At 40.3% G+C, this 24,376-nt stretch overlaps 1 protein-coding gene across 1 annotated transcript in view; it reads right to left on the reverse strand.

Moving 5' to 3' along the window:
- FMN1 (formin 1) overlaps positions 1-24,376 on the reverse strand; it is a 1,985,060-nt gene that overhangs the window by 1,597,256 nt on the left and 363,428 nt on the right. Inside the window, exon 3 of the mRNA XM_044074155.1 lies at positions 20,699-20,760. Within this exon, the coding sequence (XP_043930090.1) occupies positions 20,699-20,760 (62 nt within the window). The remainder of the gene's footprint in view (positions 1-20,698; positions 20,761-24,376) is intronic.

The following is a 24,376-nucleotide window of genomic DNA, read 5'->3' on the forward strand; positions in this document are numbered from 1 at the left end:
ATAGCCAATTGAACACAAACTGTTGCTGCTGCAGCTCCTTTGTTAAAAATCATAGTCAAGAACTCTAAAATGGAGGCCATAGGGGATTGTTAAGGATCAATATTATTTTTAGAGGCCCATATAGAAAATGTTTTCCATTCACTAAGCTATAGCTTCCTAGTAGAAGATTTATGAGAAGATAAAAGGATCTGTTTTGTCTCATTGGAGAAGTTATGGAACCTGGCTATGATGGGAATTGGAGCAGCCAAGCTGTTGGCTTCAGGGACTGCAGAGAGGGATGAAGATCCCCCGACGAGTGTGCCAGAAGGTCTGGAACTGGGTCCAGAATCCAAGGGTCCTCCAAAAGATGAAGTTGAAGGAAGGGGAACCAAATCTGAAGAGGCCAATGAGGGGCTATTAGAATGATGGTCCTTCCCAGGATTTTTGCTTTCTGTAGAACCTTGGGTATCAACGGGATTGGTGGAAATGCATAGAAGAGACTCTGAGGCCAATCATGTATGAGTGCATCCCTTGGGGCTTCTTCCGGTGGGGGAAATCAGGGCAAAGTAGCTTCTGCATTTCGTGTTCATGTGACTGGCAAAAAGGTCATAACAAGGCTGGCCCCACCTGTGGAATATCCTGTCCGCTATTTCTTTCTTGAGGGACCACTCATGGGGCAACAAGATTGCCCTGCTCAGCTTGTCTGCTATCACGTTGGATTTCCCTGGGATGTGCATTGCCAACAGAAAGCACTGGGTGGAAACAGCCCACTGCCAAACTCTGAGAGTCTTGCAACAAAGGGGGGTAAGACCTGTTTCCTCCTTGTTTGTTCAAATACCAGACCACTGACAAGTTGTCTGTCTGAATTGCAATCGTACCCAGAGGAAGAGAGACCTGAAAGTACTGCAACGCCAAAAGTACTGCTCTCATCTCCAGGACATTGACATGCACATATGTCTCTTGATCGGTCCATGTGCCTTGGGCAGTCTTTCCCTGAAAATGCTCCCCCCGCCCTATCAGGGAAGTGTCCATGGTCACTGTGGCCGCTGGGCGGTAGCACAAAAGGGCATCCTATCGTGACATGAAGTGAGGTCAGCCACCACTAAAGGTCCTTTTTGCAAGAATTTGTGATCATTATAGTATGAGGCATGGAGAGCTCTTAGTAAGACCATTGATTGAACAGCAGCCATTGTAGTATCCCGCATGTGCATACGAGCTAGTGTAATAGCCAAAATTGCTGCTGCCATCATGTCTAATAATTTCTGAACTTCTGATGCTGGTGTGCTCTGACTTTTGATATCAGAACACTGACATGCTGACAAAGAAGAAAGACTCTTTCTATTGCAAGCCTTAGTGTGGTGGTGGTGGTGTCCAACTCTGCCGTGATAACAATATGCTGCGATGGCGACAAGGCAGATTTTTCTGAGTTGAGTGTAATGCCCAGTTGACTGCAGAGTGACAGAGTGGACTCCCTGGCATGAATGAGTTGATGCCTGGTGGGGGCGGAAAGGAGAATCATCTAGGTCTGGAAACACCTGGAATCCTAGAGACCTCAGGTGAGCTGTGAACACTGCCATGCATTTGAACACTCTGGGGGCTGTAGTGAGACCAAATGGCAGAGCTTGAAATTGGTAATAACTGGCTCCCAGCCAGAAGTGCAGATGATCCCTGGATGGCCTGTTAATTTTTATGTGGTAGTACACATCCTTGAGATCTATCGAGCACATCTAATTGTCTTTCCCTAAGAAGGGGAGTATAGACTGAACCATGACCATCCAGAACTTCTCTTTCTTTACATATTTGTTCAGTCTGCTGAGGTCCAATATGGGTCTTCAGTCCCCTGTCTTCTTTGGAACCAAAAAAAATCTTGAGTAAGTTTTGGATCCTGTCTGGTCTGCTGGGACTGGTTGGATGACTCTTTCTGATAGCAACGTTTGGACCTCTATTGTTGCCTGTTCCCTGTAACGGAGTGCAATGTCCGGGATTTTTCTTTTGAGTGGAGGGAGTGTGGTAAATGGGATGAAGTATCCTCTGGAAATGATGCTTTGTACCCAGCTGTCTTTTGTTATTTTGAGCCAGGCATCTGGATACAAAGATAAGCGACCACCATCTGCCTCCAGAGCAGGACAGTCAGGCCTCCTTTCAGGAGCACTGATAGGGCTTCCCAGAGAAGTGATCTCTGCCACCCTGGTATTGCAGACCCCCTCTGCCACGAGCGTAGGGTCTTCCATTATTGCCCCCTCTTCTGCCTCTAGAGGGAGGTTTACCTCGTGTGTCCTGAAAGGCTCCTTGGGCTTTTTGGAACCACATTTTTCCTCCCTTTTGACCATTAGGGTAGAGATGGGAAAACAGACCCTGATGGCAGACAGCCTTTCCATCCTGTTCACACCTGGTTAAGGTTTCCTTCACTTTAGGCCCAAAAAGGGACGAGCCATCAAAGGGAGTGTTCACGAATGATGACTCTAAGGGCTCCATGAAGGAACACAAGCACATCCAGGAGTGTCTCCTAAGAGCAACGCCTGTACCCACTGCCCTACTCGTTCCATCAGCTGCATAAGAGATGAGGTGCATGGATGAGTTGACTATAGAATTGAGGGTGGCAAGCTGGGCGGCAACTTTGTCGGAAGCTCCTGCAGCTACTGTACCTTGAAGAGCATCTCCTAGCTCCTTAAGGAGCTCTCTTTGTAACCTGGTAAAATGGGTTAAATAGTTGAGTGAACGAAGAACAAAGTTCGCTGAACTAAACATGCACTTCCCATATCTATCCATACTCCTGGAGTCTCTGTTAGGAGGATGGATAGATGAGGAAGTCTCAGACATTTCCTTTTTGGTGGCTGCCGCCACCACCATGGCATCAACTGGAACACCTTTTGTTGGAAAAGATTTGTCAAGGGGGGCAGAGATGAATTTAATAGGCCTCCTAGGGACAGGCTCCATAGTATCCGGAGACTCCCATGCTCTTCATGAGACCAGCTGCATCAGCTCATCAAAGGGCAGATGCACCCAAGAGGTGGAGGGCTGAGACCTGAAAGCCTTCAGGAGAACTGGCTCATCCTCAGTAGGGCTGTTGGACTGCCAGTCACCCCTCTGCCTAAGGATTTCAAGTATCTCAGTGAAGGAGATCTCCTCAGAGGGGGACCCTTCTGACTCATCTAAGTCTGTATCTGATGTTAGAGACTCCTGTGGGGAGTCTAGATGTTTCCTCTTACACAATCTCTTCCTGGGAAACTTATCAGTGGGAGCTTCTGGTGAGGTCTTGGAAGAGCAGGGGCCACCCAATGGGGCTTCCTGTGGCTCTGGGACTCTACGCTTGGTCAGAATGTGCAAGGCAGAAGCAGACACAGGCACTTTAGGGGAGGAGGAAGGCAGACCTGAGGTAGAGGATGTCTTAGAAAACATGACTCTCCTCATGGCATCAAAAGCACCTCTGCTCCGATGCGAGGGAACCAACGGATCTGAAGAAACTGTCAACATCCAGCATCAGGACAATGGGCTCCGAGCCTGAGGTAGGAGCCGAGCTCATCTGAGCCAAAGCCCCAAGAGGCAGAGTCAGAACAGACAAGTCAGTCTGACTATCTTCCCAGGAACCGACCAGTGAGTGTCAACTTCTAGAGTCCTTGATCAGCACCTGAGGACGTCAGAGTCACAGAGCCGAAGACATTGGAGCAGGCATCGGCTCAGACGGTTCCACTAACATCAGGTCTGACTCCTCCGGCTCTGAAGGACCAGCATGGCTTGGAGGAGGAATAGTTTGAGCTGGTGCAATGGTCTTCAGCTCCGAAGCCATTTGGTCGAAGCCAGTAACATTTTTGCCAAGGCCAGTGTCAATAACAGCTTCTGCACCACACGATCCACATCCAGATCTGACAGGCTGATAGAGGACTGACAGGAGCACACCGAAGGTGGTATCGACTGAAGTAATGGACTCTTGGAAGCTTCGGACACTGGTTCCAATACTGGGGACCACCTCCGAGCCAACTGACAGGCTGATAGAGGACTGACAGGAGCACACCGAAGGTGGTATCGACTGAAGTAATGGACTCTTAGGAGCTTCGGACACTGGTTCCAATACTGGGGACCACCTCCGAAAGGAAAAGACGGTTGGTTCCGATGGCAGGGGAGCCAAAATCGAGGATTTTTTTAGATTTCTTATAGCCCAAAGTGTTAGCAGACTTTGAGGACATGCTGGATCCATCTTGGTCACTCAAAGCTTCTTGAAACGAAGGCTTCAACAACCCTCTGTTGATAAGTTTTCTCTTCCTTTCCTGAAGAACCCTTGAGGGAAAGGAATGACAAATAACACAGCTGTCTTGCAAATGCAGAGCTCCTAGACAGTATACACAATTCACATGGCTGTCTGTGACAGACATCTTTTGGCCGCACTTTGGGCACTTTTTGAAGCCAAACTTAGGATGCTTCTCTTGGTCAACCATAGTAATCTCAGGAAATTACTGTCACCACAAAATTACCACAACAGTAATTATTCATACAAGCCTTAAATAAAAGCAGGCTAAATCACTCACACACACACACACACACACACATAGTAATACTAGTATAAATGAGAAAGCACACAATAAGAAATTTCAAGCAGACTATGCAATAAAAGAAGACAGCTGCTGAGAGACAGCAACCTTATCTAAAATTGTCTAATGAATAATATGTGGCAAAGATACTGTAAACTACAACTTCAACAGTAATAAACAACTAAGCCTTATCTAAAAATTTCTTAAGGCTAAACAGACCACACAGCAAATGACTATAACTATCTAAGTAATAAGAATTTGTGACAAAAGGTCACTGAATAAACACACTGTAATATTTAGAAAAGACGGTTAAACTAGGCCTAAAACAAGAGGCCAACTAAAAATGTTAAAGCACACTAGATGGGAAGGGATATAAAGAAGGTAAATACACCAAAATGCTATAAGAGCTTTATAAACTATTCTAAACTACCTTAAAACTATCTAACTAGCAAATTTGTTTTAAGTAAGTAATGAAAAAACAGTTTTACTGGCCCAAGCTAATGCAGAACCTCCGATCTATTGCAGCAGCAAACAAGATCTGAGGTAATTCCAGGTGCATCATGGGATAAGGACTTGGCTTTGAGCTATTTGAAGACCTCGAGCTTTGCAATTGGCCATATCGGAGGCCGAGGGATTGGCTCCAAACCCATCAGTAAAGAATGAAAGGCGAGATTGAACAACTCCACATAAGAAGTTATAAAAAATCGTTCTACGAGATTTAGCCCCATTTTTAAGAGCTGGGATGAGTACTATAATGATGGTGAATGTAGAAACACCTAAGAATGATGTTATGGTCTTGCAGTACAATCATTTAGTGCCAGATTTGGCAAAAAGTTTATGTAGGATATGGGACAGCATGCTTGATGCTGAACTGAAAAACAAGTTAGGTGCAAAACCTAAAGTTCTATACAGCAGGGGCAGAAATATCAAGGAAATACTTGAATGTGAAAATGAAAAGTTTAAAAAGACATACATCTCTAGGATGAGCAAATGCGGGGCATGCAGTAGTTGTAGGTTTATTAAACTATTGAAACACACAACAGGACACTGCAGTGTCCTGGACGCTGCAACTGCAATACAAAAGGAGTTGTATATATTGCTACATGTGTGTCATGCCCTGCGTTCTACACAGTCAAGACCATCAGGAAGTTACATGATAGAATTCTGGAGCACAATAGGGATATAAGAAAAAGAAAAGTGCCTAGTGCTTTATAAATACACACTAGAGAATGCAATGAGTATAGAAAGATTATATTTTTTGTGATAGACAAAACAAAATTAGGAATGAGAGGGAATTAGAACTTTTAAACAAAGAGTTAGAATGGCAACTTAGATTAAATGTCAAAGAGGAACCTTGATGAGTGGATGGGTAACAGAAAGTTCACACCAGGGATCACACCAACAGCACTACTAGATAGGGGCCAAGGGTACTAGCTGCTAGTACAAGGGTCTACAGAACTACTAAAGGGGCGGTGAATACCGCACAATGTGGCTGGGCTAATATATGCCTTCGGGCAGATAGCCCAGTACCAACCTATGAACCTATAAGAAAAGCCAGGCATTAATAACAATACATCTCTGTTGTGTGTTCTAAAAAGGAGAGCAAAAGATCTTTGAATTTTTTATGTGAAGTTTATACTTGATAGATATGTTTTATCTGGTTTAAAGTGTTTATGATCTACTTTTTGCAAAGATTTGTTTCATTTACTATTTTTACAACAGGCTAAAGTTGCATTCCAGATATCTTATTTTTAACTTTTAACTGTTTTAACATGTTTACTATTTATTTATTAGAGATTTTATTCTTCATATTACATAGCCCTTCTAAACCCACACCACCACCCACACATAGCAACACTAAGCCCACATATGTGGAGGCCCTTAACAGTCACCTGCAAAAGCAACAAGGACCTCTGAAGCTGAAACACAAACACCAATCACAACCAAAGTGTCACATAGCTCAAAACACCAGTGTACCACTAAACAACAGCCCCTAAGGCAAGACAACGTATCCAACACTTTAGTCAGAGGTGACTCTGTAGTCAGGCACAGATGTCCCAATCACCAGGCTGAAAAAGGAGAAAATTACAGTCAGCTGTCTGTCGGGTGCCAGGATCCGCCACATAATGCATGCACTCAAGTCACTCCACAACAAGTACAAATATGACTCTGTCATTGTCCATGTTGGAGTAAATGACTTGAGACATACCTCCCTGGACTACATGAAGAGAGACACGGAAGACCTCTCAGATCATGTGGCCCAGGCAGGTATGACCCTAGCCCTGAGTAGCATCCTGCCTTCACCCAGAATGATACCACAGTACAAGAACAAAATGACTGGCTTCAACAATTGGCTAAGCTTCTGGTGTCATTCAAAGGGGATCCAGTATCTGTCTGCCTGGGACGACATGATCGACAGACCATGATGCTTTGCCAAAGATAGTCTGCACCTGTTGCCCCTGGGATTCAGGTTACTGGCTAAGGCTCTTGCCACCCCTATAGTGCCTTTTTTAGGCAGAGTTCAAAGGACAAAACCACCATTGTAACAGGTACAAGCATGCAAAATCTGAAGGTAATGCTACTCAATGCTATAAGTCTAAACCTAAAAATGCACTCTCTAGAGACTCTCCTAAAAATGGAGATCATCAATATTTGTGCAGTAACTGAGACCTGGGGTTCAAGGCTCCAAAGAACACCCCTGCAATACCAGGCTACAACTCTTACCACACTTTACGGCCACCAAACCAGGACCGAAACACTAAAAATGGAGGTGTGTCCATATTCACCAAGGATATTCACAACACCAGGCTAGTTGCCCAACACAATGTGTCTGAAATTCTCCAGGTGCAACACACACTAGGGTAAGACTGCAATCCAAACTGTAGCTTGCTACAGATCCCCCACCATGCCCCCAAGATTCTCACTACACCTTTCTAAATATACTAGAAAATATTAAGATACAAGCAAACACCCTAATACTGGGTGATTTTCAACTACCCTGCCATTAACTGGGAAAACTACTAGTGTACCAACACCTTTGCCCAACAGTTCTTGGAATTCATAAATTCTAATGCCCTGGATCAACTAATCCTTAGTCCCACCAGGGGCTCCAATATCCTAGACCTGGTCATTACCAACTTGGGAAATTGATGCTCCACACCTATGGTCACCCCCTCGTTGGTCAGGTATGACCATAAGCTAATCATCCTTGACATCCACATCCCACCCCCACACCCCAATAAGGAAACCTCTGTAAAAAAACTTCTCCAAAGCCAACTTCATGCTACTCAAGTCAGAAGTGACAAGCTTCATGGCACCCATGCAGATGGGAACTGAAAGTTCAACTGCTGAATCCTACACTAAGGCACTGTACGAGCACATCCACTCGTGCATGAATCGGCACAATCCCTAATAGAACCAAGACACTCTCCTCCAAAAAAAGGAAGACAATCTGGTGGTCCCTTGCCATAAACAAACTTTACAATAAAAGGAAAAAACTGTTGCAGAAAAGAGGATAATCCCAGGATGCAAAAAAACTCCCTTACCAGCCTCAGTAAGAATCTGAGATCCCTCATAAAATCCTCCAGAGCTAGTTACAAAAATAAGATTGCCAAAGATTCCAAAGACAACCACAAGGCATTCTATAGCTATGTCAAGACTCTAAATGGCAATGTTCAGATCTGCTCTGAGCAACAACAGAATGGCATTAAATATACTGAACCCAAGGATATTGCCAATATCCTGGCAGATCGATTCCTTGCAAGCTTCACCCCCCTCTCACCCCCTAAAGGGCCCATATCAATATTGAAAGATTGCCAAATTCTGGTAATAACAGCCACACAGGTAAAAAATGCACTCTCCAAAGCTAAGAATACAGCATCCATGGGACCAGACAACATCCCAGGCTGTGTACAACATGAACTATAAAATGAACTGGCACCTCACCTAAGTGTCATGTTTAATCATAGCCTCACCACATGCTTCGTGCCTACTGAGTGGCGCACAGCTTCAGTTATCCCACTCCGCAAGGGGGGATCCACCTTGGATCCCGGAACCTACTGCCACATCAGTCTGACGAGCCTGATATGCAAGGCCATGGAACGTATTATCATGGAACTTGTAAACAAAGACATTGGTAACCTTCAAACACTGGACCCCACACAGTTTGGGTTCGTGAAGGGCCAATCTTGTCTCCTGAACCATCAGTCTCCAGAGCTGTGGACAAGGGCAAGGTGGTCCACGCAGCCTATCTGGATCCCTCCAAGGCCTTCGACATCATCCCCCACTCTGGAATCATAAATAAACTTACCAAGCTGGGCATTAATCCCTACGTCACTCGATGGATTGCCAAATTGCTTACTGACAGAACCCACACTGTAAAAGTAGCTGACTCCAAATCCAGCTCCAGACAAGTGATGTACCTCAGGGTTCAGTCCTGGGACAGCTCTTTGTTTGGCATCTACTTCTCTGAAGTACAGGCAAACACTAAGGGACTCTGGCTAACTAAGTTTGCAGACGACTGCAAACTGGGAGCCATTATTGAATCCCCACATAATGTGGATATTCTACAAAAGTGGCTTACAGAAACAGATGCTTGGTGCCAGAGCCATGGGCTCAAGCTCAATGCCAAGAAATGTATAGTTATCCCCTATGGGAAAAAATATGCTCACATGAATTACCACATAGGCTGCAGTACACTAAACACCGAAAGTGTGATAAGAGATTTAGGGACACAGGTTGACAGTGGTCTCACCTTCAATTACCACATCGCCACAACAGTCAGGAAATCCTTCTATGTGGCACACCTCATCACTAAGGGCTTTTCATCCAGAAAAAAGGAGGTCATTGTCCCACTGTACTAATCCCTCATTAGACCCATTATAGAATACAATGCCCTGTTTGGTATGTACCTCTCAAGACATCAACAACTGGAAAGGCCACAGAAATACCTCACTAAATGAATCACAGGCCTAAAGCAGATGCCCTATGCTAACCATCTAAAAAAAAATTCCACCTATACTCTGTCGCATATCGTCTACTCAGAGGCGATCTCTGCTTAACATACAAGGCCATGTCAAACCCAGAGCTGTTGGACATGCTACACAAAGAAATCCAAATTTCTCAGAGACGCACGCTCCAGGAATCTAAACCTTGTCATCACAATGAATAAAACATGCTGGAGAGATAGGGTTCTGACCTAGAGACTCCCCAGACTCTGGAATAGACTGCCCATACATGTCAGAGTGCCTCTTTGGCCTTCTTCAAAAGGAACCTTGATGATTGGATGGGAGATAGGAAATTCATCCCAGGGATCATGTCAGTCACCCTGCTAGACAGGGGTCCAGGGAAGTAAATATTGTGGGAATAAATAGCCAGGGAATTGTTATGGCTAGGCTTGTATAGGCCCTGGGCCGATAGCCTAGTACCAACCTATGAACTACAAGGATGCCCCCCTCCCATTTTTCTTGTTGGTTACTGAAATAATGGCTGACAGGATCAGAAAATTGTTGCTGAAGGATAAGGAGAAGCAATGGTCAGAATTACTGAATAACTTTACACTTGTACTTGGGTGATTAAATGTTCGTACTGCAGGATATAAAGTTAATCTACTAGTTACTACATGAGTTTACATGGATTGTCAAGCAATCCAGTCTGTAATACCACTATCAGAACTAATGTGTCCAACAGGGAACTGGAGGGGGTTAAATGTTGTTCTGTCTGCCCCAAAAAAGTGAAGCAAGGCACTTATGGTTTGAAAGTGTGCCCTACTTGGGAGGGTACTATTTCTAAGAAGTAGTCAAGAGTTACACTGCAAGCCATTACATTCATTGGGCAGGCAGGCTAATAAACTAAATCCACTATTGACAAATGCAGAACTAACTAAAGCAATGGTTTTGACTTAAAGCATATATAGAGACAAATTCCTGAGAGTGCATAGAAGAAAGTTTCAAGAAGCTGCAGTTATTATGCAACACATTTGTATGGAGAGGAAAAGGAAAACATTTCAGAAGAAAAAAGATTAACAATGGGAACAGGAATTATCAGGTTTGTATGGTATACTTAAACAGACATTCTAGCTAATCTGCAATGAGTGACAGCTGAAAATGATCCCAGAGCGATTAAGTGGGAAAAGGTAGAGAGTAGCAAGGTGGCTACAAAATTCCAGGTGATAATGTACAAATCTGTCAAATAGCTGATAGGGTACTTGTGAAGCCAGAGTGTAAGACTTTACTGGGACTAATTTGGGACAGAGGGTATAGTGTAATAGCAGGAGTTATAACGCCTGTGAGAGGCATGGAAGAAATGGAGGCTAATGGGAAAATGGGAATTGTTAACATGTAGGATTGATTAAATAGCTAGAATCTGTTTCAGATTTACATAAATAACCTGGTATTCCAAACAGCTACTGGAGAGAATATCTGGGGCTACAAAAGGAGGTGATGGCTGTGAAAAAATTGTCAGAAGGAACATGCTGTGGAAGAAGGGGTTAAAAAGACTATATGAATTAGTGGAAAAGAGATTCCCCTACTGACTTGAATAAGAGTTACAAGCATCTCAGTAAGATAGAAAACAACAGAGTCTATCATTTGATGGAAACCTGGACTGTGAAGAAAAGACATGGGGTGAAGTATGGGACATGATTAGGGCAACTAAAAGAGTGAGATCGAAGGGAGATTATGTGCTCAGGATTAAGCAGAAGTGGCCTTTGATGCCCAATAAGTTAAATTCTAGAAGTAGTCTGCAGCATGATGGCAACATGGTAGGGAAGGGTGTGGTGGTGGGACTGTCCAAAACTGTTCTGGCTTTAATCACATTTTCTGGAGGTGGCCATGCAAAGTATAGTAAGCAACCCTCAGTATGCTGGTATTTTCTATTGGGGGAGGGGTGATTTGTAGCCATGGAGAAGGGTAAGGATGGCTCAAAAGGGGGACGTTAGAGGTTTTGCAGTGGCTTTATGTGGCTTAATAATGAGACAGGAAGAAAATGAAGAAACAAATGATGCTTCTAGGTATGAGACTTGAGCTGTTCAATATGGTTTTAGAGATTGCTGGGGGGGTGGGGGTGGTAAAATAAAGTGTCAGATGGAAAGAAGCTCTTGAATGGTAATAAAGAAAAAAATTAAGAACCAGAGAAGATATTTTGCTGAATCAGTTATACAACAATGCAATTTCATAGAAACATTGGATTCTTATTCTTAGCAGAGATTCTAGCACTCAGAGTCAGGTTATTAGGGTAGTTAGTGAGAGGGGAATAAGGATTCTCCTATACCAGGATTAGAGATCTAAAGAGTTCTTACCATGGCAGTGATGCAACAGGACAGGTGTAGACCACTGGATTTTAGACAGCAGGAAATGAATGTCTTCTCCACCAAAGAGCTACATGGAGACATTTATCAGATGATTATGTAGAGGACCAGAAAACAGTATAAGGAGTCTATAGTAAAGGTTTAGCCAATAGTAGTAGTGACAGATCTTTAGGAAGTCTGGCATGCATGTTGTCTTCCTGCTATACTTTGAGTTTGCATGTAAGATGGGGATTTAGGTTCCATTTTGGAGAAGTCCCGACCACTGTGCCTCATTTGTTTTCTCATACAGACTACTTTTTCTATAGGGAGTATGTTCTACTGATTGCTACTTCTGTCCCTGGGCATTGTCTGTGGAAAAACAGTACCAAAGTTTTCTTCCCAGAAGGCAAGCCCTGCCAAGGTCTTGAACTAATTATTCATTGTGTCCTTTAGAGTTCAACATTATTATGGCATGGAGCTTGACTCAAATGTTCTTTTGCCTTTTTTGAATACGTAAACAGATTTTAATGTTTTATGTATGCAAGTTTGTTTAGCTTTGTACAAAACAACAAAAGTGACTTATAAAAAATGCAGTTTCTCACTAACAGTATAGCTTTATTATAACACATTTACACAAACTCTAAATATTCAGGTTTATATTACAACATTGAAGTAGTAAAACGTCAAATGTTGTAATATCGAACCCAAAACAGCGATCGCTGAAAATAGCGAAGCTCCAGAACATCAAATTCTTTCCTAGGGAAAGAATTCGGTGGGCTGTTTCTACCACTTCGCTATTTTTTCCACTGTGGTGCGAAGGTTAAGGACTGGGTTAAGGTAAGTGTGTGAATGGACCGGGTTAAGGTGAGTGTGGGAATGGGATAGATACGGACCTTAGGGTTAGGGAGCGGGTAAGGTGAGTGTGTGATAGTTATGGACCTTAGGGTTAGAGTTTGGGTTAAGGTAAGTGTATAGATAGTAGTGTATGTACGGTTTAGTGTAGGGTTAGAAGTAGGTTTTTAAGTGTATATTTGTGGATTACTTTTATTGGTCTGCTTGTGTTGTGTGTGTGTTTCTTGGAACAGCGGATTTTTCCCTGGGAAAAAATTCACTGTTCTGAGCTTTCGATTATATCACATTTCGACATTCCAAGTTCGAGCTTATGATGTTCGATGTTTTGGGATTTCGATTATGTGATATACACCCTAAATATTCTAAAGAAGCTAAGTCACAATTTCAGCTCTTTCATACAAGGTTGAAATTTTATATATTAAAAGAAACACCTTGCACATTGTTCAAGGTGTTGTCATATTAAATATAAGAAGAAAAAATCTAATTTAACTGCCAGACTAAAATGCAGTAATTATACTGAAGTAAAAAATTCCAGCAAAGGTGAGGAAAAAAGTCCAGTTACTGCTGAGAAGCTGTCTAATAAGCATCACAAAACAAAATTGAAAGGAGGTGCACACAAGTATGCATGCATTTCAGAAAGAATACGGGAAAAAATCTTTGTGGAATCAGTGAAGAATAGCAGCTAAATGGATATAGCAAAACATACGACACAATAATGAATTATAAAATGCATTCTCTTTTAAAAAGAAACATTAAACAAAGACAAGGTTTCATGTTAAATATTTAATAGTTTGGGGACTTTATACATCCTTTTTGACTCAAACACAGAAAAATACAATTAGGACAATAACAGGACAAGATGTCAAACTAATCATGTGTCACCCAAAAGGAAAATGTGAATGGGGTTGCACAGCACATGAACTGAAATGGGACAGACGTGATGTAATCTAAATGAAGCTCCATAAAAAGGGAAACATTTTAGTGAATGTTTTGGTTTACCACGTGTTTTCTGCTAAGACGAGGTTTCACACAACCGGTTATGCTCCAAACAATCACTGTTGAATATTACCCTACAGTAACACAGCTCTGACACAATTTACTGCTTATAATTATTCACAGAAAAAATACTGAAGTAGAACACTGTACAATGCAAAAGTAAGCAATGTAGGAGGGTGGCGTAATAGTTGAGGTGTTTACCTTAGAAGCACAAGGTGCAGGGCTTGATTCTCACAGGGGGTAATTGGCTAGGCTTAAAAATGGTCCATGAGGACAGCTAGCCTAGTAATAATTTATGAATGAAAGATATTAACTACAGATGATCCATCACTATGAATAATATTTAGATTTGGGTAGTGACACCACAACTAACTGAGGCAGTTTTAATTTATTTAGTCACCACTCTTTTGACTAGCTCTATGAAACTGAAGTTCATAACCTCTCCCTTTCAAAAAGCATATCAGCCTTCCAGATATAAAAAGGTAAACAAATCATCACAATGTGGTAGTTAGTAGTCGAGTAGGCATAAGACATCAGGGTTAGTGTTGACTGGTAATGAAGGACAAAGCATTTCATTAGTAAGATCCTGGACTCTGTAATCTACCAGGGATGTGTGCTCATCTCTGTCCAATATGTTCACACATCCACACGGCAGTCTTAATGTGGTACGTGTAGGAATGAACATGCCCACATTGGAAGATACAAGCCCAGTCACATGCAAGCATTCAAGTCAGCAGTCAGCTGCTGGGGAAAGGTTTAAGGCTGCAAAATGTTAACACAAGAAAAAAAATAATAATGAACAGCTTTCACCAAACTTATATAGAGTAAGTGGGTATAATTCCAGCAGAGGATGCATGGCCAGCAGGAAAAAAAATAAATATATTTTTTTTATTTTCTGGACTCAGCAAATGAAATATTTTGGTACCTATTTACTAGTGCTATATTTTTCATGATTTCAAATCTATACCTTGGATAGTCAAGTCCTGCTGTTTAAGGATTGTCACACGCTTTTTATATTGAGATTGCAACCTGGAACCAATAGATACTAGGTCAAACTTTATAAAATTAGACATATACTAGACACTCAACCATTTCCATGGTTTTAAAGTTGAAGGCCTTTCTCCAGACTCCCTTTCATTAGTTCATTGAGGAAACAAACAAACCCTGATACCATTGTTCCTTGTATAAGGAAGCAAACTGTGGGAACTAAACAGCAGGAACATTAGACTTTGTAAGAGATGTGCCACTGAATGTTCTGGAAGTCATAAGAAGTGTCATTTTTCTTAAAGATGAATGCCACCGATAGTGAAATGCATATTGAGACAGTAGTGAGCTAAGAATTTCCCAAAGATAGTGCATGTTATTTATGTCTGTCTGTCTCTTCATCTAGAGATTTTAAGATGAAAGCAATGAAAGGGATAGAAAACTGTTTGTTTATGGTGCCAAATGAACAAGTTAAATTTCTGGTGTCCTCTTTCATTTAGTAATGCTAAAACTCCTAGGATGTATCCTCTATTTCAAATCCGAAATACAAAGGGCTTTACAAGCTCAAAACACAGAGGCAACTTCAAATGAAGACAAACTAAGCCTGGTGTTTGTCAGAAGTTCAATTTCAGGACTTGGAATGTGCAGTTTAGAAACAATAACGCAAGTAAAGTTTCTCTGGCAGAAGTAGGCCAAGCACAGAATTAACTAAGTTTTCTAAGGATAAATGTTAATTAAAGAAAGTATATCTGAGAAAGACAGCTCCATGATCACAAACAAGTCATTCTTTAAACTCCATTAAGTACTTGTCTCAATTACGGTAAAGTACTTGATAAAGAAAGAAGGAATTCCATAAGACATCTTATTTGTGGAATGACGCAATAAACTGTCCAAAGTGGGTTACAGCCTTCATCGCCAAGATTATCTTTTACAGAATGTGTGGAGTTCACTGGTGTTGTAAATATACTGTCATAATTGATTTAGAAAGAATTGCACTATGTTTTAACTCTTACACTGCCTAAACTGCATCAAGGCTTACTTCAAAACACAGGACACAGGAGAGGTTGCTTTGAATCATATATCCGCATTTATTATTTGATAATCTGGTCTTCATTGAAATATCAGAATGCAGAATTAAAAACAAAAAAAAAGATAATACACACATCAGAGATATATGCAGCCATGGCAAACCAAAGTAGTTCTAAGTACAATAGAAGATAAAGCTATTTTAGCTGCAATATATTCCCACAGCTTCCACCTAAAAGGTATAAGTACACAAATGTCAGAGAAAGTCTACAAACACATTTGTCAAAAGATGCCATCTGGCCACTCACTTTTGACAACCATGTACTTCATTTAAATAACCTTTTTCAGCTCTGGTAACATATTGGGCCTGGAGCATTATAGCTTGCAAAGACATAATTAAAGGTGGAAAAGAACCCGTGGTGTTCATGCTCATTATTCTGATATGTTTAGTTTATCTGCTTGAATACAGACTACAGGGAGAGCTTCTTAATAAGCTTCTATATTTTGATGGATAAATGCTACCAGTGTAGGCATCCTGTGCTGCCCTTGTATGCTTTTCTAGTAAAAAGTCAGAGCACAGGCATACCACCAAGGTGGTCAGTTAATTTGATTACAATCCTGATCTCCTGTCTGTTCAACCATTCAAGAGATGTGGAAAGGGGGTCTATCCATTCTGATGACTCTTTACATGTGTCCCAGGAGGTGCACACCTTTGCTTGGGGGGGGGCCCTTCAGAATTGGATGCAGCATTCTGTAAGTGCAACAAGTAAAGCCATGCTCAGAGAATTAGCAGATTTTCACCTTCTGAGCATTATTTCCTCAAATACTAGTGTCCAAGGCCCTGTAGGTAGAATAACCAGGTCAATGCATCGTCCATTGCTCTCATATTTACTAACTACTATACTTCCCTCATATAACTACATTTCCCCACACAGAATGAAAAAAAAAAAGTGCACAGAAGGTGACAGTTAACTAATTCTAGGGTGAATCCATATTTATTAGATCCACTAAGAATATAATGTCAAAGCTCAAATGCAATAGTAACAGCAAACATCATGTTCACATTTCAAAACAGCTTTCACATGCTTTGTAGTCAAATCCAACCTAACAGACACTATCAGTAAACAGTAATGATATCAGAACAATTTCTAAAGTAAAATAACTAAAGTGTACACTGGAAGGAAGAGTTACACCAAAATGCAAAGAAACTCTGGTGCGTTATGCCACTCCGGTAAACTCTAAGTGCAAGCACCAGTCATCAAGTCAAATCATGTTTTTTTTTTTCTAGCATGGAACTAAACTGAAACAGGTATATTAAGGCATCTTACCAAAGAATGTGAAAAGAAAAATAAGTAATTAATGCATATATACCATTAGATTCCCGCAAACATAATGCTATTGCAGTATAGTGTTCACCTTACCTTTGTATCTAAAGGTGTCCATAACAGATGCAATTGTCACCCAGTCTGCTCATGTTATGAGGATAGCACTGTGATTCTGTCACTTCCCTTTGTATCCTATCCTCATTCCTCCAACTGCCTCAAGCTGCTTGAATTTACCTGTAGCCCAATGCTCGCCACAAATTCAGGTAGATCTTTCCATGCTTTCAACACTCTCACTGTGAAAATGTTCATCCACAAGTGATGAGTGCAGATGGTTACATCTGTTTGGTGCTGGCTGATTCCCCCATCTATTTTCCCATCATTCCATGTGCATACTCGTATTTTCACTCAGATCATGATCCATCTCTTCCTCCTGATACCAAGCTGCTCATTACCAGGTTTTCTAGATTCTTATGCTGCAAACGTTCCATTCCACTTCATTTTTCATCTATATCATCTTCAACAAAGTGACTTCTTTGTCCTAGCACAGTCAGTATTACTCTGGACAATACTTCAACTGCAGGTTGTTAAAGTTCAGCAATGCCCAATACATTTTGGCATTACAGTTAACTTCTATTCAACGACCTATGGCTTTAAATCTTTGCATGTTCCATGCGCCAACATTCCTGGAAAACACCCAAATGCAGTACCCATCCCCACAGTGCATTAAGCCTATATGCTGGGCTGGGAAGGATCTCTTCCATGATGCAGAAACCTTACCCACTTAACCACCATATTAAGCACAATTAAAACATACTGTGTTCCAGAGCACATATTAGTTTTTATCATTTGAAAGGCTTCTTTTTTTTCAATGATGATCTAGATTTAATGGGAACTCTACCACCTCTAGATAGAAGAGGGAGAGAATGGGAATCTCAGCAGGTGCAAAAAAAATCTTAAAAGTCTCTTTTAAAATCATTACGCAACTATTTGAATTAGACATATTTATGCTAACTAAACATGAACCTATAGAGTATGGATTTTTTGCGCTGAAGCTGTATTTGCTTCAGTTATTGTTTCCTTGCAGTTATTTATACACCATAGTGATAAGCAGCAAGCAAACATTGTAAGGTCTGCAAACTGAGCTTTCTTTGAAGAACAAGGGTAGCAGGGAAATACTGACCATTATTTACATGCTTTTGTTGGAAATCACTTTTCCCCAAGATAGAGCTATCTTCTTTTCTTTTTAATGATTTTTTTTCTTTGCCCCCAGTACCTGAAGACCATCAGATCCTTTTTTTTCACTCTTCTGGCACATTCATTCCCCATAATCCAGGGAAAACCAGCCAAGAGGGTTCATCTCTAAGGCAGCTATCAGTGATCGTTTGGGTTTTTGCAACCCTAACCCCATCATGCATGCCCAATAACATACTTGGGGCATGTAATGAACATCAGCGAGTGTCTATCACCTACTTCTATGAGTGACATAACCCTCAGTAAGGCCCTGCTCCACCATGAAGCCAAAATTCCCATGGGGTCCCTGGCCTCTATCAGGGACTCAACCAAGGGAACACACTCCCTGAGCATGCACTTCTGCTTCCTCCGTCCCAAAGAAGAGGTCAGCCATCAAAACCAAATATTTTTCTCCTCTACCACACTAGCTGCAGCAGACATCCAAGCTGCTAACTGAACATGGGTCAAATTGGTTGTAGTCAGGGCTTCATCCCTCCTCACCCGATAGTGTTACCTTACAATAAGAATAGAAAAATGAGGATGGTATGGAAACCAAAAAAATACCCACATGGATAAGGAGTGTGCCTTCCTGCAAAAGTGCTTATTTATGTAAATACATTTCCTTAAAATGTCAATATTCTCAAGTACATCACTGTAGAGGTTATATGTAATGGAGGCAATGGGGACTGTGCTGAAATGCATGAGATGTTGTGTTTAAAACTTGTTCATTTCATGTTAACACAGTAAATCAAGTTACAAATAGCTTTTTTATTGTCCTTAATAATCTCTAAAATATTCACCCATGCAGCCTCTACCTCTGACCTCAGCAACATATGAAAAATATTCACAATCTTTTTTTATGCTATTCTCTAATACATACCTTTGTGCCTGATCTATTTACTACACCTGCTGCATTTGCTTCCTTAACTCCTTTGACTTTCTACCAAGATTGACAGTAACCCACACCAACACTGATTTTCAGCATCTATCAAGCTTTTTTCTCTTACTAGGACTTTGAGTGTGAGAATACTGAATGTTCCAGGCTGACGCAGGTGAGAGTACTGAATGTTCTTTGCTGAGTTATAATGGACCAGCGTGAGCAAGCTCTGTATGCCTAACTCATGAGGCCCTTAACCTGCCATCTTGCAAGGGAGAAATTAGCACAAAATATGCCTCTGGGCTCCAGAACCACCTCCACCCACCATTGTAGACTAGATCAGTTTCTTCACCACATACTCTCTCTGGATTATCCAGACAGCAAATGGATAGAACCACCCACCAGTTCAGCTCCATTCTCAAAGTTCAATGCACTGCACTGCTTCCTTCCACATTGATTGCCTGAAGCTTGTACTCCCACACATTGGGCTGAGATGCTGATAATGCCCAGATCTTCTCCTCCTCCTCCTGTGAGGCCCAACAAGTTGGAGAACCATCAGTCATGAAGGTTGAGTATATTGATGCTCACCAAGTGAGGAAAAGAAAAAAACTTAAAAAACAATTTTCACAAAACTACGTATAACATTTATTACCTCATCTGTCTGCCCGAGAACAAAGGGGCAATGAATTCTGAATCTCTTTTGTGCCCTCCTAATATTTAAAGAGCATCATATGCTACCTTTACTATACATCCACTTTAGAAGTCACATTTTTCCCATCAAATAGTACTAAAGAAGGACCAAATAAAAGATAAACCCTCAAAGAGAATGTCAACATTCTGGAAATGCTGTTGTCTTAAAACTACTGTTTAAGCATTAGTCAGTCAGAGAAAAAGTTGTTGAGAATGAATGGATGGACGGATTCAGACAAGTAATAGTGGGACCTAATACCCTTAGCCATCAAAGAGTAAAAGGAAAAAGTAAGCATTCTTTATTTTACATTTTTGTTCCCCTCTCCTTACTGGATGACAAATTATCATTTGATTTAAAGTCCCAGTCTTGTATGCTGACTGTATTCTCAGCCAGTCTTTGTTTCTGCCACACTATGCTCAGTGAAAGGTACTGCTGGTTTTCAATTCAACTTCCAGAAGATGGGAGAGGATTCATTTCTCAGAGGAAGAGACAAGGTTAGTAGCAGCAAGGTTTGGAACAGGTCATGTTGGCTTATTAAAATCACTTACCCTTAACTTTTAGGTAATTCTGCACCATTACATCCACCATGACCACCTGACACTCTACACCATGCCATGTTTTGTTTGATAGAAACACCATACAAGAAAAAAAGCAGCACGTGATGTATTTCCAAAGCTAACCCATCACCTGTTTTATATAGCAAACAATAACTATGTTATTACAAACCACATGGATGTCGTTCATTAAATGTTTGTAGCACAGGAGCCATTTATTTAACCTACCAATGATGGCATTCTGTACATACTTTAGGTCAATATAACCAACCATAACATTCAAGCATTCTGTATATCTAACCATCTGAAGTTTATTTAGCTACTATGTAGCAAGGCACAGATGTACACTAGCATTAAAACAAACTCCCCTTACCTTCATCTTCTCTACCTCTTCTTTATGCTCTCGTTTCAGTTGCAGAATGGCAGCGTGATACTCTAGGAATAAGCATGGATTTTATATCAAATGCTGTTTATGGCAATGAGAGTGTCATCTGCAGAGCTGTAACAGTAAGACAAACACTGTACCTACAAAACTACATCTGTTTACAGACTAAGAGGAGAAATAAACTCTCGGTCAATATTTGCAGAGATATAATTCTTCATGCAATTGTTGCACCATCAAGGATAGAGATGATTTGACAGATTCTGCAATTTACAGCAGAGTGGGGCGATACCTTCTACTGTGGCTGTTACAAAATATCACACATTATCAAAGTAGACATAGCATCTCCCAAAACTTATGGCTATAAAAAAAGTGATTTCATCCTAGAGTGCAGTTGTGTGATAAGAGTAGTTTATAGAGAGTTTCAAAATCCATGCTTCTCTTATTTGCATTATAATAAAGTATAACACAATGAATGATGGATGACTTTTTACCATGTGCTAAAATATTTAACTACACGTTTTTCAAAGGACTCCGCAACTTTGCATTTCTATTATATGTTAACATGGGGACTTCTGCTTAAAGGCTCAATATTTGCTACAAAATTTGCAATGATAAAATCTGTTAAAACATACATAACTACTTTACAACTAAGGAGACTAAAAATAAATACCTATGACAAAATATAAGCTTAAAATATGCACTGTCTGACAACCCCTACTGAGAATGTACTCATATTTAAATTTGATCATATAACAGGACTCCAGATTCACAAGAATATTCATGTCATGTCAAATTACTAATACACAAGAAATGAACATATCCAAAGATGTTTGAGAATTACTACTGAAAGTAATCCCAAACAATGGGAAAGATTACCTTCAGATAATTGGTAAAAAGGACTTGTTGAAGCTCACAGAAAAATATTATATGAAATGAACACTATGCACGAAGTTCTTCTCATGGAGGAACAGCTAATAGGATCCAAGTAAACACTGCAGTACTCCATGATAGTCAGCATGTTAGATTTGGGCACATCCACAAGCAGGGACTTCTTCATTAGAAACCCAGTCATGCAACAGACCTTTATGATGTTTACATTTACAATATTTGTAAGATATCTATTTTAATACTAAAAGCATAAACTATAGAACATATCAATGACTGTAGTTTTGAGCATGCCTCTCAACCTCCTAGCACAAGAAACCTGTACAAAGCCAAAAGTAATGGGGGTACAAAAGACCAAAAATAGGGACAAATTTTAAATATTGCTTTTATAAACTCAGAACACTGATGCAATAAAAGACGTGCAATCATATATTTTCTGAATTATATGAAGTCTGAAATTCAAAGGTCTGTCATTATTTAGTGACTTCAATCCTCAGTTATTTGCTATAAAGCCACAGATTTCAAGAGAAACGGGCCAAAAATATGAGAGAAAAATCTGGACATTCCGTGAAAATATGGACAGTTGAGAGGTGTGGTTTTGAGATTGTTATGCATGGAGTGGTTAATGTAGGAAATGTCATCTATAACTGAAAATGGGAAGTCTTGGAAGAAAAATGCATGCTGACATTTTGAGCACATTACAACATTTTAGTAGTTACGAAAAAAAAATTAAGATTTTACCTTATAAGTTCACAGATTCTGAAATCAAGCTCACAATCCATTTATTTTCCAATAGCAACTTCCTACAAATGTATGCTGTGAACCACTCATAATTAAATACAACAGATGCTCATGAGAAAATGGAGAATGTAGTGCATACTGCCTTCTCAATATATAACAGAAATGCATAAAGTTGCACAGAAAATTAAGTTATTTGGGGTTAACTATTTTTTTCTATTGGGGGCACTGTGCTCTATATATATATATATATATATATATATATATATATATATACACATACATACATATATATATATATATATATATATATATATATATATATATATACATACACACACACACACATATATATATATATATTCTTTTCTAAGGTGGCTCTGAGTAATGTATCCCTTGGAAATGTGTGATAAAGACAGTTCTTGAAAAATGACATTCTAAAACCATATTTGATGATAACTTGCTGAAATATGAGGACAGTCTCAGTTTCCAAAATTATGCAAACACATTTACTGATCACAGAATGGTTACCAGAATGCAATATTTCAGGGAAAGAAAGAAAATGACTGACTAGTCTTCCAGACCAGTTCAGTTAAAATTCTGGTTTCTTGCCCAGAAGAAAAAAAAGAATCTTATTCTTGTCTATAAAAATGCGATGCCCATTTCCATAAACAGCAGCTATTTACACACCAGATGATCACCACTGACTTTACGGAGAAAAATGTAGTGCAATTGCCAAGGGAATAAACTGGTTTATTGAGATGGATATGCCAGGGTGTAATTTCTCTTTCATGGTTTTGTTCAGAATTCATCACCGGAGTCTTTTCAGCCCTGACAGGAGTGTTAAAAAATGTGCTATTGGAGTGTTTTGTCAGACATATAGAAAGCTCTTCCTGCCCATGTTTGTGTGCATGCTTGCATGATTTATTTTTTTATATAGTAATTAACTGAGGTAGAGCACTGATTCACACTGATCTTTTTCAGACTCAGTTGGGAAGCACTGTCTGCTTAACTGGGGGCTCAATAGTTGCATAGTTATGCAAATATAGGCTAAGAGAATCAAACCATAGATCACAGGAAGCAGATTGTTAACAGCTCATATCATTAATCCTCTTAGCTAACTTCCAGTTTGCAAACATTCAAGCAAAACTGAAACATACAGAGGAAGATCTTGCCCTTGTCAATGCTATCTCTACTACTGTCATAAACATGGCGACTACTTTTGCTACCACTGAAAAATGAAATTGTGTACTTTTACAAAAAGTTGTGCAATATTCATGCATAGTACTACATATCCACATGAGACTCAAACATTATCAGGATTCCATCGTACCTACTAAAATCATTCATCCATCCTGCAGAAGTATGAGTTCCATGAATTACAATGTATTAATACTAAACTTAGCCTTCTGTGCAGAGTCTGCATGTCCTCCCTGAGGTCGAGTGAGTTTTAAAGGCATGCAGGTAGGTGTGTGTGTGTGTTCCTGGGTTGGGTGCCGGCAACTCAACACCATAAACACTTCACTGCCAATCAATCTGTGAACTGGAGATGCGCTGTGGCGAGCCCTAACCGGCAAAAGTTGAAAGACATTGCAAGACCAAATTTCAAATAATGGCACTCAAATTAAGAATCAGCCTAACTAGACTCCCCAGCATTAGTAGGAAGTAAGGAATGTCTAAAGTAGACCTTCTCATGTGCCCATTCTAGAACTCCATTTCTAAGTAAAAGATGTTTCACAGCCAAAAACATTAACAAAAAGAACAATTTATTTTCTAAGGAAGGATTGGCAAGGTGAAGATCTGTCAGTTTGGGGTAGTTTCAAAATCCTGCTGGAACAGGACTCAGTTTTGAGCTTTTTTTACTGGTTAATTGGGTAATTTGTTTAAATCAGTTTGCTTATTTTCTATTGTTATATATAAAATTGCACTTTATTCATCTGCTTTTACTGTATTTGTGCTTCTTCCTACTTTATTTTGCTTTTGCTGCCTGTTCTTAAAAGTACTTAATTGCATTTATTCTGCTGAATTTATTACAGCTCGTTA

This window comes from Protopterus annectens, chromosome 6.part0, assembly GCF_019279795.1.
Source record: "Protopterus annectens isolate FY-2018-M chromosome 6.part0, PAN1.0, whole genome shotgun sequence".
Lineage (NCBI taxonomy): Eukaryota > Metazoa > Chordata > Ceratodontiformes > Protopteridae > Protopterus > Protopterus annectens.